At 36.6% G+C, this 18,408-nt stretch overlaps 1 protein-coding gene across 2 annotated transcripts; it reads right to left on the minus strand.

Annotated features, from left to right (window-relative positions):
• Positions 1-195: 195 nt before the first annotated feature.
• On the minus strand, positions 196-17,943 carry LOC120145060 (glycerol-3-phosphate acyltransferase ATS12, chloroplastic-like). 2 transcript variants are annotated; one of them, XM_039158967.1, is made up of 13 exons: positions 17,595-17,943; positions 16,387-16,484; positions 15,905-15,991; positions 15,676-15,773; positions 15,013-15,070; positions 14,431-14,532; positions 14,287-14,348; positions 14,085-14,195; positions 13,886-13,964; positions 1,211-1,330; positions 1,028-1,141; positions 550-722; positions 196-419 (listed from the first exon to the last, which is right to left on the minus strand). In XM_039158967.1, the coding sequence occupies exons 1-12, from the start codon at positions 17,926-17,928 to the stop codon at positions 588-590; spliced, it is 1,398 nt and encodes a 465-aa protein (XP_039014898.1). In that variant the 5' UTR covers positions 17,929-17,943; the 3' UTR covers positions 196-419; positions 550-587. The 2 variants fall into 2 exon arrangements, with proteins under 2 accessions (XP_039014898.1, XP_039014904.1); XM_039158973.1 differs by lacking the exon at positions 196-419 and adding an exon at positions 428-458 and having other exon boundaries at positions 552-722.
• Between the last annotated feature and the right edge of the window lie 465 nt (positions 17,944-18,408).

The following is an 18,408-nucleotide window of genomic DNA, read 5'->3' on the forward strand; positions in this document are numbered from 1 at the left end:
CATATGACCTCTATTCTCTTTCTTATTGATAATCACATTTTCCTTCTCCTAAAACTGTTTTTGATGTACCTATCCATCTTTCCTTTGATTTGATTGCTACTTGCTAGAGCACTGTTCCTAAAAGTTTCCAAGCAAATTACTGGACCTTTAACTCCAAAATATGATGTTATGCATCAAATTTTAATGTCATATTCACAGTTAAGAATTGGCTATATACTACAAGTTTGAGTCTTTCTAGGAAGTAAGACCAGTACAGAGCAAACCCAAAGCACACTTTCGGGATAGCTTCAGTTTCCAATAGATTCAGCACACTAAAAGGTACTCTACTGTGGGTATCGGGAAACAAACATGGTTCGTCTTGCAGGGAATTCTTCTGCCTACGTATATGATGGCTTTCTTGTTATCGAGCCAAAAATTAGCTCATCAGAAACGACCTGGCATGCAGAGCAAATCAAAACCCAATTGAATTAACATATGACATTAGGTTGTTCATGCTAACACTGCAGAAGTATAGATGTGCACTTTATACACCAGAAAAATTAAGCCAACACCTATTACCAGATGTTCACACCATGATAAGGTTTTGACTAGATCCATGGCTGCGACAAAAGGACACCTGCGGTTGATGCCTCTAACCCTTGTTTTCCATGTATAGCGCGCTTGAGGACTTTGTATTGCTCAGTCACAGACCTATGCAGAGCTTGTGCGTATGCATCTTTAGCCTGCGCAAATTGAAAAGCCAATTTATACTAAAGAGATAAAGAACATACATACATGATGGTGTTTTTCGAAAGTTATCATCTAGTGCTTTTTATAGCATAGAAATAATGCAAATAGTTGTTATGGCTCATCCAAATAAAATCTCGGTAGTCATTTTTGCCGTACATGAATAAAGTTAAGTCTTACACTCTGCATCGATCAGATGCTTTATCATGCAAAAGCCAAAATACATTAACTTTCTCGCTTATTTTCAAGTCTGTAGTGCGGTAAAGAATCAGAAACAGAGTGTAAACGGAACATAATCGACCTCTTCAGACTTTTTACAAGCAGCAGCAGTTTCCAGGGGGCAGATTTTTTGCGCCACTGACAATCCAACCCCATGAAAAGCAATGATTCTTTTTTCTCCAATTTCTTTTTCAATCTGGAAAACGCCGTTGAGTCACACAAGAGAAGTTATACATAACAGAAACTGACAGGCAAAAATGCAAACCTTGGGTGGAGGAGGCATGATGTCATAGCACAATAGAGCCAAGGGATATATATGCCCTGCTGCACCTGAGTGTCTTATGAGCCTTCTCATATTGTCTACTGAAGAAGAATCAAAGGGTTCCTAACACTCCTATTAGTATGCATAAACACAAGCTTTTCTTAAAAATAAGGTGACACATATTTGCGGCCAAAAAGGTTCATATCCTTTTGAGGGTCTAATAAAGACGAGAATTTATGCACAACAAGCTTGTATAAATAAAATAAGGAAGGACATATTAGGGGGGCCAGGGCTAATGATAATAAAAATCTAAAATTTCGAGGAGAACAGAGTAAATAGGATAAATATCAAGGGAACAGATATAAAAGATAACCTAACCTTCAGCACCAATGGGTCCTTCATCGCATCATCCAACCAAGAAATAAAACCTAAGCATCATAACTAGGGCTGATGGCTGTAAGAATTCCTAAAATTAAGGATAAATTACTTACCTTATTCCTAGGAGTTCCCTCGTATAGTAGGATCTAATCTTAGTCTCTAATTCTTAGGGAGAATGATTTTTAGGGATTGTTTCCTTACTTATACTTAGACTACTCTATAAATGCTGTAAACTATTTAGTAAAAAATAACAACCTTCTTTCTAAGTTTGTTCATGGCATCAACGCTATAGGAATCATTCAATCCTGCTCCTTTCGTCTTTATCTTCTTGTCCCTCTCGTTAATCTTTCCTACCTCTCCAATTGAATCCATTTTCCATGGGTGACAATGAAACTCTATCCAAAACTGAGACCTCACAAATGACTCAAACTTTTAACCAAGGAACCTCTCAAGGTGACCTTAATTTCTCCCTCATAATCACCAATCATCGTCTACATGGAAAAAAATTTCCTGCAATGGTCCCAATCGGTCATTATGGTAATTCGTGGCCGTGACAAATTAGGTTACATCAATGGAGAAATTTCTCGACCAGCCTCAACAAATCCGCCTTACGCGACTTGGGAACTCAACAGCTCGATTGTAATGGCTTGGCTAATTAACTCAATGGAAGGTCATATAAGTCGCACCTATCTCTTCTTCAAAACTGCAAAAGACGTGGGATGCAATCAAAGAAAACTATTCGGGTCTGGGAAACACCTCCCAAGTATTCGAGATCAAGTTGAAGTTAAAGGATATTCGACAAGGAGCACTCGAAGTAACTCACTACTACAACAATCTGAAAATTTTATTGCAGGAGCTGGATATGTACTACGAGGCAGACTGGGGCAAAGGCGTGAACACACCAAGTTTACGACTCATCTCAACAAAGAACGCCTTTATGTGTTCCTAGCTTGGTTTTAAAATGCGAGATGCGCTCTGATGTGTTTAGTGTCCCGGGAGCCTATGAGTGATGCGCTCGCATCACGAACCCAATGCGCCAATTTTCACAAAAAAAATACTTTTGAACTAATTTTATACCTTGTAAATACTTATATATCAAAAATACTTCAATTAATACCAAAAGTAGTTAAATATTACTTCATAAATGTTGAATAACATAATAGACAAGTACGCGTAGGATAATCAAAACAACCAAAAGACAAATCAACAATAGCCCCCACTTCCCTTTCCCCCCACAAAGTTCTCCAAACTTTCTCTAGTCACAAACTAAATGTCTCCAAGATCCCCATCATCAAACCCGAGCACGTCTCCATCTCCCTCATCATCATCAGTCACTCCAATGTCTTCCTCCATCTCATCTTCATCAACAAGAGCGAGTCTTTTTCCTTTATCATTTCTTGATGGGCCGACCCCATCATCACCTCCTCTTCTTGATCCTCTAGTGAAATGACTTGGCTCATTAGCCCCGGAAGCTCTATCCTCCGCATCCCATGTAAGATCATCATCAAGAAACACCAAATCTTCATCTTCATCATTTTCCATTCTACCCATCAACCATTCATTACTTTCATCAATATCATCCAAAGCAATAGGATTAGAGGTTCCCTTTTAGCGTTGCAATGAATGATTGAATTTAACATAAACCATATCATTCAATCTTTCTTGTACCAACCTATTGCGCTTCTTGGTGGGAAGCTATCAAAAATTAAATTGTATGTTAATTGATAATATATTTTAATTAAAGTACGAAATTGGGATATATATACACTTACGTATTGAAAAACGCCCCAATTTCTTTCACAACTTGTGGCACTACAAGTAAGTCTAATAACTCGTATGGCAAACTTTTGCAAGTTAGGAGCCGAAGCCCCATATGTTTCCCACCATTCCGCTACAAGGAGAAAAAAATTAGAAGAATAAAATCAGTATGCATAAGAGTAATAACATATTTTTAATTTAATACATTTATAGAATTATTCTTACCCGGTGCCATTTGCTTCCTTCGCCTAATAGCCGAACTTTTACATCCCTTCGGCTTTTTTATACTTGTTTAATTCTCTTATAGTTTGGTCTTCCACTTGAGCATTCGGGGACAACCTTTCAATGCAAGATTGTAAACCATCCATTATTTCTTCACAACTTTCAATCCGTTTCACTTTCACATCATCATAGAAAATGGATGGGTTTAAGTAATGGCCCACGGCATGCAAAGGTCGGTGGAGTTGATGTTCCCACCTATGGTCAATGATCTCAAATGTTTTTTTGTAATGATCTTCTTGATTTGGGAAGCTTCTAGCAATACTCTCTTTGGCCCTATCCATGGCTTCATAAATATAACCCATGGCCGCCCTTTTTTCCCATCAACCAATCAAGGACACTAACAAGAGGACCCGTCAACTTGAGTGTATATGCAATGTTCCTCCAAAAGGTCTCTTGTAAAAAGTAAGAATGCACCAATTTGCCCTTATGTTCTTTAGACCACTTGCTCTCCATCCATTCTTGAGAAGTAACCATCTTCCTTGAGTTATTTTTTTGCTTGTGAAATTGAAGGAGAGTGATAAAGGATGTTGCAAATCGAGTAATCGCGGGCCTATGCAAGTTCCTTTGATTTGTGAGCTTCCTCATCAAGTTTACTAGACCAACATAACTGTATATATACCCGTTTGCCGACATTGCCTTTTTCAAACAATTTTTCACCTGCGGAATTTGCTTACCAACTTAGTTTAAAAAAGCGTGCATCAGGCGCGCCTGATTCTGGTCAAAGCGCATATGACAGCCTGATGCGGTAGGGGATACATAATGCAGTCTGATGCATTTAGTAAATTTTTTTGGGCTTTTAGTTGGACTAGTTTATGTTTCTAACTTAATTGCTGGAATGGGCTTAAAAAAATCAGATTCAATTGACCTAAATCTCTAATAAAATGTCACGTCTGGTCGCTGCTTTCCCTCCATCGAAGCGTCCTCAATTTTCCCTCCATCGAGCTTTCCCACCTGCGATTGAAGGCCTGCCTTTGAAGAAACTTGAAGGTAAGTCTCAATATTTGTTTTTTTTACATTTATCATTGATTTTACTGTTTCTGAACATTAATCTTGCGATTTCATCATGCTTCTGCTATTCTGATTGAACATGATTCTGCGATTTGAACATTAATGATGTTGCTGTTGTTTTTTTTGTTCTATTGAGTATTATTGTTCAATAATCAGAAAGCTAATATGCTCAACCATGCTTCTTTTTTGCTGATTGTTTTTTTTAAACTTATTTACATGCTTCTTCTGATTTTTGTAACTTATATGTTGATTTGAACTTGAATGATTCTGCTTCTGAGGTGTTTGATTCTTTTTTGTAACTTATATGTTGATTAAATTCTGCTTAATGTTGATGTTCGCCTGTTCATTTGTTCAATAATCAGAAAGTTTGTTTAAATGTTGTTAATCTGTTCATATTTCAATGTTTTGTTGCTGGGGAGTTTGATTGTTTTGCTACTTGTTTAAGCTTTTATGTGTTTTAGTAAATTGTTTTTTGTGATTTTTAGTATAGAACCAACTCCTAGTGCTACCGCAACGGGTTCAAATACAAACACAACCAACAAATCAACTGATCCAGCTAGGAAATATTCTATGTAAGAGCCTAGTAACATAAACAATTTTCGTTATCATTTTTGTCCTAAATTAGTGAAGGGTGGTGTGTATCGAATGAAATGGCATTTCATTGGTGGTTTGTCGGATGTTATTAGTTGCCTAAACTGTCCAGAGCATGTAAAGGAAGAGATGAGGTCTTTCATGCAAAAAAAAAGAAATAGAAACCATAGAAAAAAAGAAATAGAAACCATAGAAAAAAAGATGAACTCAACTTACTCAAGAAGATTCGACTATAGTGACTATGATCTTGATGATAATTGTGTTGAAGTGCAAGGGGGTAGTAGCAAGATGTCTCAAAGAAAAAGCCAAGACAAAAAGGTCCTATAGATAAGTTCTTCGCTCCTAATCCCGAAGATGTTGTCAAAGGAGGAAAAGTTGGAAAAGGAGGGAAGCAACAAACTATCAACGATGCGGTTCAAAAAGAGTTGAGGGAAAAAGTTTGTAAATATATAGCACGGTGGTTCTATGACGCGGGCATTCCTTTTCATGCCGCAAATTATGATAGCTTTAAGATTATGATTGAAGCTATAGGACAATTTGGTCCGGGAATGTAACCACCAAGTATGTATGAGCTTAGAGTTCCATTACTCAAGAAAGAAGTAAAAGAGGTGGAATAGCAAGTCAACGAACACAAGAAAGAATGGGCCGATAAAGGTTGCTCAATTATATCGAATGGATGGAGAGATTCGGTTGTCCAAAAGGACATCATTAACTTCATGGTGAACTCTCCAAAGGGTTCCATATTTGTTAAATCGATGGATGTTTCGGATGTCTACAAGGATGCCAACTTGTTGTTTGGGATTCTTGACAAAATGGTAGATGAAGTTGGCGAAGAGAATGTGGTGCAAGTGATCACCGATAATGCATCCGCCTATGTCAAAGCGGATAACATACTACTTACTAACATTTACTAATTTAGTATTTCTCTTTCATATATATATATATATATATATATATATATATAATGTCACCTAATTGTTTATTTTAAACTTTGTAGGAAATATGTTAGAAGCTACTAGAAAACATCTTTACTGGACTCCATGTGCAGCACATTGCATAGATCTCATGTTAGAAGATATTGAGAAGCAAATTCCGTAGGTGAAAAATTGTTTGAAAAAGACAATATTGGACGGGTATATATACAGTTATGTTGGTCTAGTAAACTTGATGAAGAAGTTCACAAATCAAAGGAACTTGCATAGGCCCGCGATTACTCAATTTGCAACATCTTTTATCACTCTCCTTCAATTTCACAAAAAAAAAATAACTTGAGGAAGATGGTTACTTCTCAAAAATGGATGGAGAACAAGTGGTTTAAGGAACCTAAGGGCAAATTGGTGCATTCTTACTTTTTACAAGAGACCTTTTGGAGGAACATTGCATATACACTCAAGTTGATGGGTCTTCTTGTTAGTGTCCTTAGATTGGTTGATGGGGAAAAAAGGCCGCCCATGGGTTATATTTATGAAGCCATGGATAGGGCCAAAGAGAGTATTGCTAGAAGCTTCCCAAATCAAGAAGATCGTTACAAAAAACATTTGAGATCATTGACCATAGGTGGGAACATAAACTCCACCGACCTTTTCATGCTGCGGGCCATTACTTAAACCCATCCATTTTCTATGATGATGTGAAAATGAAACGGATTGAAAGTTGTGAAGAAATAATGGATGGTTTACAATCTTGCATTGAAAGGTTGTCCCCGAATGCTCAAGTGAAAGACCAAACCATAAGAGAATTAAACAAGTATAAAAAAGCTGAAGGGATTTTTGGTAAAAGTTCGGCTATTAGGCAAAGGAAGCAAATGACACCGGGTAAGAATAATTCTATAAATGTATTAAATTAAAAATATGTTATTACTCTTATGCATACTGATTTTACTCTTCTAAATTTTTTCTCCTTGTAGCGGAATGGTGGGAAACATATGGAGCTTCGGCTCCTAACTTGCAAAAGTTTGCCATACGAGTTATTAGTCTTACTTGTAGCGCCACAAGTTGTGAAAGAAATTGGGGCGTTCTTCAACACGTAAGTGTATATATATCCCAATTTCGTACTTTAATTAAAATATATTATCAATTAACATACAATTTAATTTTTGATAGCTTCCCACCAAGAAGCGCAATAGGTTGGCACAAGAAAGATTGAATGATATGGTTTATGTTAAATTCAATCATTCATTGCAACGCCGAAAGAAAACCCCTAATCCTATTGCTTTGGATGATATTGATGAAAGTAATGAATGGTTGATGGGTAGAATGGAAAATGATGAAGATGAAGATTTGGTGTTTCTTGATGATGATCTTACATGGGATGCGGAGGATAGAGCTTCCGGGGCTAATGAGCCAAGTCATTTCACTAGAAGATCAAGAAGAGGAGGTGATGATGGGGTCGGCCCATCAAGAAATGATAAAGGAAAAAGACTCACTCTTGTTGATAAAGATGAGATGGAGGAAGACATTGGAGTGACTGATGATGATGAGGGAGATGGAGACGTGCTCGGGTTTGATGATGGGGATCTTGGAGACATTTAGTTTGTGACTAGAGAAAGTTTGGAGAACTTTGTGGGGGGAAAGGGAAGTGGGGGCTATTGTTGATTTGTCCTTTGGTTGTTTTGATTTTCCTACGCGTACTTGTCTATTATGTTATTCAACATTTATGAAGTAATATTTAACTACTTTTGGTATTAATTGAAGTATTTTTGATATATAAGTATTTACAAGGTATAAAATTAGTTCAAAAGTATTTTTTTGTGAAAATTGGCGCATTGGGTTCGTGATGCGAGCGCATCACTCATCGACTCCCGGGACACTAAACACATCAGAGCGCATCTCGCATTTTAAAACCAAACTTCCCAATATCTTCTAACATGAGATCTATGCAATGTGCCGCACATGGAGTCTAGTAAAGATGTTTTCTAGTAGCTTCTAACATCTTTCCTACAAAGTTTAAAATAAACAATTAGGTGGCATTATATATATATATATATATTATATATATATATATATATATGAAAGAGAAATATTAAATTAGTAAATGTTAATATGTAGTAATTTAGTTGTATGTTACCCGCTTTGACATAGGTGGATGCATTATCGGTGATCATTTGCACCACATTCTCTTCGCCAACTTCATCTACCATTTTGTCAAGAATCCCAAATAACAAGTTGGCATCCTTGGAGACATCCGAAACATCCATCGATTTAACAAATATGGAACCCTTTGGAGAGTTCACCATGAAGTTAACGATGTCCTTTTGGACAACCGAATCTCTCCATTCATTCGATAGAATTGAGCAACCTTTATCGGCCCATTCTTTCTTGTATTCGTTGACTTGCTCTTCCACCTCTTTTACTTCTTGCTTGAGTAATGAAACTCTAAGCTCATACATACTTGGTGGTTTCATTCCCGGACCAAATTGTCCTATAGCTTCAATCATAACCAACTTTTCTTTCTTTGACAACATCTTCGGGATTAGGAGCAAAGAACTTATCTATAAGACTTTTTTGTCTTGCTTTTTCTTTGAAACATCTTGCTACTACCCCTTGCACTTTAACACAATCATCATCTTCATCAAGATCATAGTCACTATGGTCGAATCTTCTTGAGTAAGTTGAGTTCATCTTTTTTTCTATGGTTTCCATTTCTTTTTTTTTTTGCATGAAAGACTTTATCTCTTCCTTTACATGCTCTGGACAGTTTGGGCAACTAGTAACATCCGACAAACCACCAATGAAATGTCATTTCATTCGCTACATACCACCCTTCACTACTTTAGGACAAAAATGGCAACGAAAATTGTTTCTATTGCTAGGCTCTTGCGTAGAATATTTCCTAACTGGATCAGCTGATTTGTTGGTTGTGTTTGTATTTGAACCCGTAGCGATAGCATAGGAGTTGGTTCTATACTAAAAATCACAAAAAACAACTTACTAAAACACATAAAGCTTAAACAAGTAGCAAGTAGCAAAACAATCAAACACTCCAGCAACAAAACATTGAAATATGAACAAATTAATAGCATTTAAACAAACTTTTTGATTATTGAACAAATGAACAGGCGAACAGCAACATTAAGCAGAATTAAATCAACATATACGTTACAAAAAAGAATCAAACACCCCAGAAGCAGAAGCATTCAAGTTCAAATCAACATATAAGTTACAAAAATCAAAAGAAGCATGTAAATAAGTTTAAAAAAAATAATCAGCAAAAAAAAACATGGTTGAATAGCATAACAGATTAGCTTTCTAATTATTGAACAACAATACTCAATAGAACAAAAAAAAACAACAGTAACATCATTAATGTTCAAATCGCAGAATCATGTTCAATCAGCATAGCAGAAGCATGATGAAATCGCAAGATTAATGTTAAGAACCAGTAAAATCGATGATAAATGTAAAAAAAACAAATTTCGAGACTTACCTTCAAGTTTCTTCAATGGCAGACCTTCAATCGCATGTGGGAAAGCTCAATAGAGGGAAAATTGGAGGATGCTTCGATGGAGAGAAAGCAGCGACCAGGCATGACATTTTATTAGAGATTTAGGTTAATTGAATCTGGGCTTTTTAAGCCCATTCCAGCAATTAAGTTAGAAACATAAACTAGTCCAACTAAAAGTCCAAAAAAAATTACTAAACGCATCAGACCGCAGCAGCCGCATCGGATCGCATCAGATCACATTATGTAACCCTACCACATCAGGCTGCCAGATGCGCTTTGACCATCGCAACGGCCGCATCGCGCATTAGGCGCGCTTTTTTAAACCAAGGTTCCTAGCATGACTGAATCGTGAGTTAGATGAGGTCCGTGGACGAATTCTGGGCAGAACTACTATACCAACAATCAGGGAAGCATTTGCAGAAGTTAGAAGAGAAGAAAAATGACGACTTGTCATGATGGGAGACCCAAAATAATTTAAACCTGTGACAACAATTGGTTACTGTCCTCCTAAAAATTCTACCCTTATCTCTAGAAGTCCTCAACCACAAAAATTTCGTGTTGGAAATGATTCTGGATCAAACAGACCATGGTGCGACCACTGCAATCGTGCTGGTCATACAAAGGAAAAGTGCTTCAAACTCCATGGCTATCCTGAAAAAAACCAGAAGGAGAATAAGACTGCAATGTTGTCCACTAATACCTCCACTACTGCACATGATGCTCTCAACGTTCGCCTAACCAAAACCCAACTTGATACACTCCATAAGTTGCTTGGTACTTCTACGGCTAGTGGTTCTCCAGCCACCCAAGGTACTGCCCTCAACATTGTCTTTGAACCTAACAATTCCGCCTGGATACTCGATTCGGATGCTTCTGATCACATGACAGGTAACCTCACTTTGTTTCACTTATAAACCATTGTAATTCCAGATTTAGGGATTGTTTCAACTGTGCAACAGAAAGAAATTAGCATAATCAATCACACCACCGAAGAACAACAACACCCTGATCTAGGAAGGCAGCAAGAACAGGCCCCAGAACTTCAGGTATACTCTCGACGACTTTATTCTCCTGAAACTGAAACAGCAGTGCCAATTTCATCCCCAACCAAGGACTGTTCTGAAACACAAGTCTCACCTCCATCACCATCAATCTATCTTCCAATTGCAGTTCGAAAAGGAACAAGGAACTGCACTCAACACCCTATTTCTCAATTTGTGTCATATGAAAACTTATCTGAGTCTTATAAAGCCTTTGTGTATAATGTTGATACTGTAGAAGTTCCGAAAAACATAAAAGAAGCTCTTAAATCAACTGAGTGGAAGCAAGCTGTGATGGAAGAAATAAAGGCTCTCAAAGACAATGAAACGTGGGAAGTCTCGAATTTACCAAGTGGTAAGAAGACCGTAGGATGCAAGTGGATCTTCACTACAAAATTTAAACCCGATGGCAATATTGACCGATACAAGGCTCGACTTGTGGCTAAGGGCTTTACTCAAACCTATGGCCTTGACTACGACGAGACGTTTACACCAATTGCCAAGCTAAACACCATTCATGTTCTCCTATCCCTTGTTGTCAACTTGGATTGGCCCTTGACCCAATTGGAGGTAAAAAACGCTTTCCTCAATGGAGAATTAAATGAGGAAGTGTACATGGACTTCCCACCTGGGTTTGAAGAGAGAAAGGGTCAAGTGTGTAAGTTAAAGAAGTCCTTATATGGACTAAATCAATCTCCAAGGGCATGGTTCACCGATTTGCCAAAGCTATGACTAGTAAAAGCTATATTCAAGGACAGGCTGACCACGCCATGTTTTACAAACACTCGAAAAGTGGAAAATGTGGCATTCTCATTGTTTATGTGGACGATATAATATTAACAGGGGATGATTCAAGCGAAATTAAAAGGCTAAAAGTGTTTCTTAGTGCTGAATTCGAACTTAAGGACTTGGGGAATCTTAGATATTTTCTTGGAATAGAGGTAGCAAGGTCTAAAGCAGGTATTTCCATCTCCCAAAGAAAGTATGTTCTCGATCTGTTTTCTGAAGTTGGTTTGTTGGGCCGCAAACCAGCCGAAACACCTATGGAATTCAATCTTAAATTGGGAACTGATCAGGATGGAGAAGATATCGACAGGAGGAGATATCAACGTCTAGTAGGGAGACTTATCTACCTATCTCACACTCGTCCAAGCATAGCTTTCAGTGTGAGTGTTGTCAGTCAATACATGCATGCTCCAAGGGAGAAACATTTGGAAGTTGCGTACAGGATATTAAGGTATCTCAGAGGGACTCCGGGTAAAGGTCTACGCTTAAAGAAAACTGCCAACCGAAGTGTATAAGTATACACTGATGCAGACTGGGCAGGTGCTGTTAACGACAGAAGTTCTACAAGTGGTTACTGTAGCTACGTTTGGGGTAATCTCGTAACATATAGAAGTAAAAATAGTCTGTTGTAGCACGCAGCAGTGCAAAAGCAGAGTATCTTGCACTATCCCATGGTATATGCGAAGGAATCTGGATACAACGACTATTGGGAGAACTAAAAGTGTCCTATACTAGACCTATAAAAATGTATTGTGACAACCAAGAAGCTGTCAGCATAGCACATAATCACGTTCACCACAATCGCGCCAAACATGTGGAAATTGATCGCCACTTCATCAAAGAAAAAATTAACTCGGGAGAGGTTTGTGTTACCTACCAACCAACGAGACAACAAGTTGCAAACTTGTTTACCAAAAGCTTGAGCAGAAACATGTTTGAAGAAATATCTACACTCTAGCGCTTGAGGGGAGTGTTAGAATTCCTAAAATTAAGGATAAATTATTTACCTTATTCCTAGGAGTTCCTTGTACAGTAGGATTTAATCTTGGTCTATAATTCTTAGGGAGTTACTGATTTTTATGGATTGTTTCCTTATTTATACTTAGACTACTCTATAAAGGCTGTAAACTATTTAGTAAAATATAACAATCTTCTTTCTAAGTTTGTTCAATGGTTGTAACTTCAATTATGATTATAAGGGTTGCAAAGAAGTCCAAAGGTAATATTGCTTAAAGCACCAATGATTAGTTGTGGTAAAGTACATGCTCTTTTCACCTTATAAGTTGTTATTTGGCTAATTTCATCATTGAAAATTATTTGATACGCCACACATGGCAATCTTTAACCCCTGCTTGTGCAGTTATAATAAACTTCAGTGGAACTCATAGAATAGCAATTTTTTTTCCTTTGCCTAATCCCTATGATGTTCTCATTATGTTCCAAGATAAAGCATATAAAAAATTAAAGAGTAGATAGTCTTACACAATCTTAATAGCAACAACAATAAGAAATTCTTGTAGTACTTGTTTGTCTTATAAAATGTAACAATTACATACATTTCACGTTTGGTTGTACAAATTATTATTATTTTTTGGTATAACGACTGGTATCCAACTTATTGACCGTCTATTCTGGATCGAGTACTGTAGAGGCCTATTTTGGAGAGGTAAAATAAAAAGTCTACTAATGTTGATTAACCTCATTGCACTAATTTTGCACTTACTATGCTCGCAAGCAACAAACCCAGATAATGTCAGATTCCTTTCCCCAACAAGAAATAATTTCTATTAACTCATGAAGAAGAATAAAGTTTCATCGTTCATACTATGAACGAATAATAAATCAGACATGAGCGCGAGGGTAAAAAGTGATCTTCAGTATGAAGGATTTAGGCTAAAGCGCATAATAGCCTTTATGTATTTATTTATTCTAATGTAAACTCAGACGGAGACAAAAGACATATGTATGGCTCTCCAGGTTTTTCCTGCAAACCTCCTCCATGTGGCCATGAAATTAAAAGTATAGGACAGAATCTGTGATTTTCTATCTTCAACCATAAACTCAGTGGAAGACTAAGTCATGTCTCTCCAGTTTTTTCTCACAAGCCTCTCTCTATATGGCCAAGAAGTTAAAAGTTTAGAACAAGAATCTGTGATTTTATCTTCTACTCAAGCTATTAACATTTGTTTTCAAATCCAAATAGATAACCTTCTTAAGCGATAATATGTTCTGGATTCGACTCTATGCTAATGAAAGCAGCTTTCGCCCATTTCTAACATTGTACCCACAATTCTTTATAGCAAGATAAAATTGAAATAAGAAACTAAAGAAATTTTTGAAGAAAATTGAAAACCCAGTTAAAGAGGAGTAGAGGACAACTGCAAAAACTTACTGGATGCCATTCTTCTGTAAGGGAATCTGGGCGGTCCCTGCCACCACTCGGTGCAATCCACACTATTTTAGTGCCATCCCTGTTATGAAAAAGAACTTTGGGCTAAGGATGGAAATCAATAGTGAAACACCATGGTGCAGATTCATGCATGTTAATGCAAGTTTTCATTCTAAAAGTATGACTATGGTCATTAAGGCACCTTAGCAGCAAAGCCATCTCTTTCAAACTTCTTGTGTTTTCTCTTCTTTTCATCTCAACATGCTCAGGAACATCATACATATGCTTTTTGGAGTACACACATATAAGATTCCTAAAAGGAAATGGTAAAACCTTCTTTGTAAGAGACTATTTAGCACATTTTGGAATAATTGATTCAAAACAGGTAGCAACTTTTTGAGTACCTTCCCATGCTAAAAGGCTTACAAAGAGGATCTGTTATGACTCTATCTCCTGCAACATAGATCTGCAAAATAGAATATAAGTTATGATCAAGCACATGGACAATGGCCACCACCACTGACTCAAAATGTAAAATCAATAATCACCATGTTCTCAGCAATAAACGGATTTGTTTTCTCTAGCAACAATGCAATAATGGCTGGGTCAGCTTCAGATTGATGATTGGATATGAGTACAACATTATGACCCTGAAACCAATCGACAACAATTATATACATAAAAGCCAATGTATATAAAAGATTTAGCTAGTATTACACACTTCCCAAGCTAAAGTTGAATGTCAAAAATCCTAAACACTGAAAACTTGGTACGACTACTTTAGAACTGAAAGAAATATACCACAAAAAATCCTTGTATGAAAAATAAGAAATGACAGGAAAATGGAAGCAAATTTAAACATGAAAAAACATGTTATTTATATTTGTTTCTCTGATACGTGTTTTCATTAGTTATTAAACAAAGAAAATTTAAGTGTTACAGCCAAAACAAAGATTTCCATCCACAACCAAGAAGGTTAGTGATAGATAAACCAAGTTATGATCTTTAACTGTCTTTACAAATGTAAACATGATAGAACATCTAACCACAGCTTTGCGAAAAAAATAATTTAGCAATACTCAGTCACGCTGAGAAGAGTCTAGGAAAGGGGGAAAAGTGAGTACTAGCACCTGCTTAAGCTTTTCTTCTATTTCATTGAAAAAAGAAAGATTGCCAAGGTATGAATTTCTGCAATGAATGTAACAGAAAGATGTCAAGAGAACTAAAAAACAGTAAGACCACATGTGCATTCACGTGATAACAAAATATTCATATGAAGCAAGTGAAATACTCGCAGTGCGATTATGAGGTAGTTGACAAGAACTGAAGTAAAATAAGCACCAATAAGACAAGTGAAATAAGATGGTGCTGGAACAGGAAAGAGAGTAAAATATACATAATGCATGCTTCTCTTTCATGGCATTGTTATCAATACGGTCGGTGATAAACAATTAAACATGAAGAAAAGAAAAACTATCTGAGAGTACTTTGTGATTTCAAATGCATTATTACTTTATTTCAATACAATAATCAATTCTTGATCAAGAAACCCCGTGTAAATTATTAAAGAACCACCAAGAGAATGCAAAAAGTAAGAATCATTGAACAAGCTTAGTCTTAGATGGTCTAAAAAGGTAGCTAACAATTAAATGTCCTGTAATAGGGTTATGGAATTGAAAAACTACAAATTCCATCAAAGCACATTTTGAATTTTCGAGGGAACTTTCTGCAAACTAAATTGATATGAGTAAAGAAACCATCATCGGGGAACACTGTGGAAGTCATTCAATCACCTGAAATCAACCAATGGCCGGATATAATTTTGACCAAACATATAGTAGTCAAATGGCTCTCGCAATGCTTTGTGGTACGGTTCAAAGACAAAAGGATCCTGAAAAATTACTGTCATATATCATGCAGAACTTTATAAAACTGATAATTGGTATGCAATACCTGAACATGGAAGTTCATATACGTTACAAACTGCAGAGTCATCTTGAAAGAGAATTTTAGAAGAATTACCTCCAATTCCAAAAGTACACAGTCAAATGCAACAGCCATGTTTGACAGTGCAATCTCAGCAGCTGCAGGATCTCCACTTTGGAAAACCTAAATGTTGCCACATGCAAAAGATATTCTCTTAACTTTTTGGGGGTAAAGATAAAAGGATGCCATTGAGTAATAAGGTTGGCCCAAATATTGCAATCTTGAGGTGATAACCTATTAGAACCATGCAGTTCAAACCTGAATACTCCGATTTTGAAGTGCAGATACAGCACATAAGTATAAATCATACATTTAGTACAAAATACAGAGATTTAAAAACATATGAAAGTAGATCTGCTAAAATATGAGTTTAATAATGACACGAAGGATAAAATGGCACTAAAAGGGAAGCTTGATGCTGTGACCAAAACAAACGTAGTACATGCAGAGGAAAACCTATCATATCTAGAATTCCATTAATTTCCACTGAAGTAAGGAGATCAAATATATTAGTTCACCGCATTTCTATAATTCTGATAAAGTTCTTCCATTCCTGCTGCAACAGTTGGGGGTAGTCTTTTTGCTTCTACTTCCTTCCTAATCCCAGATATGAGTTCTGTAGACAAATAAGTTGCATGAGAGTAAAATCAGTCCCCTAATTTAATTTTTGGAACTACAAGAGGCTATAGTTGAAAGAAAACAACAGGATATATTCAAACTTCAAAGTGAGAAATGCTGTTCTTTTATTTTCTGTTCACTTTTCTTTCAATCAACCAAACCTTTCAATTGTCGACGGTGTCCAACCACCCCCATTTCCCAACTGTCTCCGTCTTTTATGCTCCTCAAGAAACCAAACACACCTTACTTTTTTGGAACCATCAAAATATTATTCAATACAGAGGAGATAGCTTCCTCATTCTTGATCAGTGTCAAGATAGATGTACCGTTTTGAGTCAGCAGAAGTTCAATAAATAAGCCGTTCTAATACTTGAACATGATCCTGATCAATTCATGATGTTGATGCTCTTATCAATAACATATCCCAGCAAACTTTATTTCTACAGCATCTACATCCATTCCTAAATAAATACTCTTAAACAAGGACAGTTTTTGCAGTAAGCGCTTTCAAAGTGTAATTATTCATTTCACAGATATTTGTGCATTTAGAAGCAAAACTGTTTTAATCCAAGCTCACTAGAAATGCATAAAAATGATTTGGTACGGAACCTTTTTTAAATCTCTTCTTTCAATGTAACAAAGGACGAAGAAAACAAGAAATATTGTTTGTAAAAAAAAAAAAGGAAACCTGCAATTGGCACGACGGGCTATTAGCTCAGAGGTAGAGCGCGCCCCTGATAATTGCGTCCATTAAATAATAAAACGACCTTCTCTTAAAGGCTATTACTGTGATGTAAGCAATTTAGTTTTTCTTCTTTTTCCCCTCTGTTTTAAAAAAGAAGCAGTTGACTAACATATAAAATCATAACCAAATTATCCAATAGCAATTCTTTATTCTGGCATTTTCTATATCTAATTCTTTTTCTCTGTGAGGAAAGGAAGAAGAAGAAGAAAACGTAATAATTTTCATAATACCTATTTCTTTTTCTTCGGGGAAAAGAGTAACACGACGGAGAAATATCACCATACTTTATATAAATTCATTTGGTTAAAGAAATAAACACAAACGCATACACAATTTTTAAGTAAAATCAAAAGGAAAACGAACCTTGCTCGGAGCGAGCTTCAAGAAAGGTACGGGAATGCTCAACCTCCGGCCGCCTTCCGCCTCCATTACTAGCGGCGTCGGCCGCACCGTATTCTTTCTTATCTTGGCCAAGCTCAGCCATTGCCTTTGTTTTCAAGGAGTAAAACACGCATGAGAAACTCCTGGACATTGTTTTGGCAGTAGATCGAAAGAGCTGGAGTGGCTGAAACGGAATCAAAGAATAAGAAATGGAAGAAGGAAGGGAAGAACATTTGACTGATGCGAGAAACGGAGCCCTAGTGGCCGTCGATGTGCCCCTGAACCTGCAAAACGACAGCGGCAGAGACGTAGACATTTTTCTACTTCAATTTTTTTTTGTTTTGTTTTTTTTTAAGCGAAGAAAGAAGGAAAAGAACGAGAAGCACCAATTTCCTCCCTCTTGTACTGTTGAATTTCATTTTCTTTTTTCTTTATAAATAAAAAAATTGAAAATTATGGTGGCGGTGTTGTTGGAGGAAGCACGTGATTTACGATGAACATACCAATAGGGAAATGGGTGAAAATGCTTACGCGTACGGACACCGATTGGAGTAGTAGTCTCCGGCTCGCGTTGCATCCAATGTTTACGTGTCAGCCAACAAGAATTCTCTCTCTTTTTTGGCAAAATAAAAATTGTAACTCGGAGTTTGATTATTTGAGGCTGACACCATTTTTGTCATCTTCTAGTTCATTTATGGTTATAATAGCAATCGCATATCAATATAGGAGGCTAGAATATTATAATTTTATTTTTAAAATAAATATAAAAATACTTTTTAATTTATTAAATTGATTT

The sequence above is a fragment of the Hibiscus syriacus genome, unplaced genomic scaffold, assembly GCF_006381635.1.
Source record: "Hibiscus syriacus cultivar Baekdansim isolate YM2019G1 unplaced genomic scaffold, ASM638163v2 tig00002338_pilon, whole genome shotgun sequence".
In the NCBI taxonomy this organism is placed as follows: Eukaryota; Viridiplantae; Streptophyta; class Magnoliopsida; order Malvales; family Malvaceae; genus Hibiscus; species Hibiscus syriacus.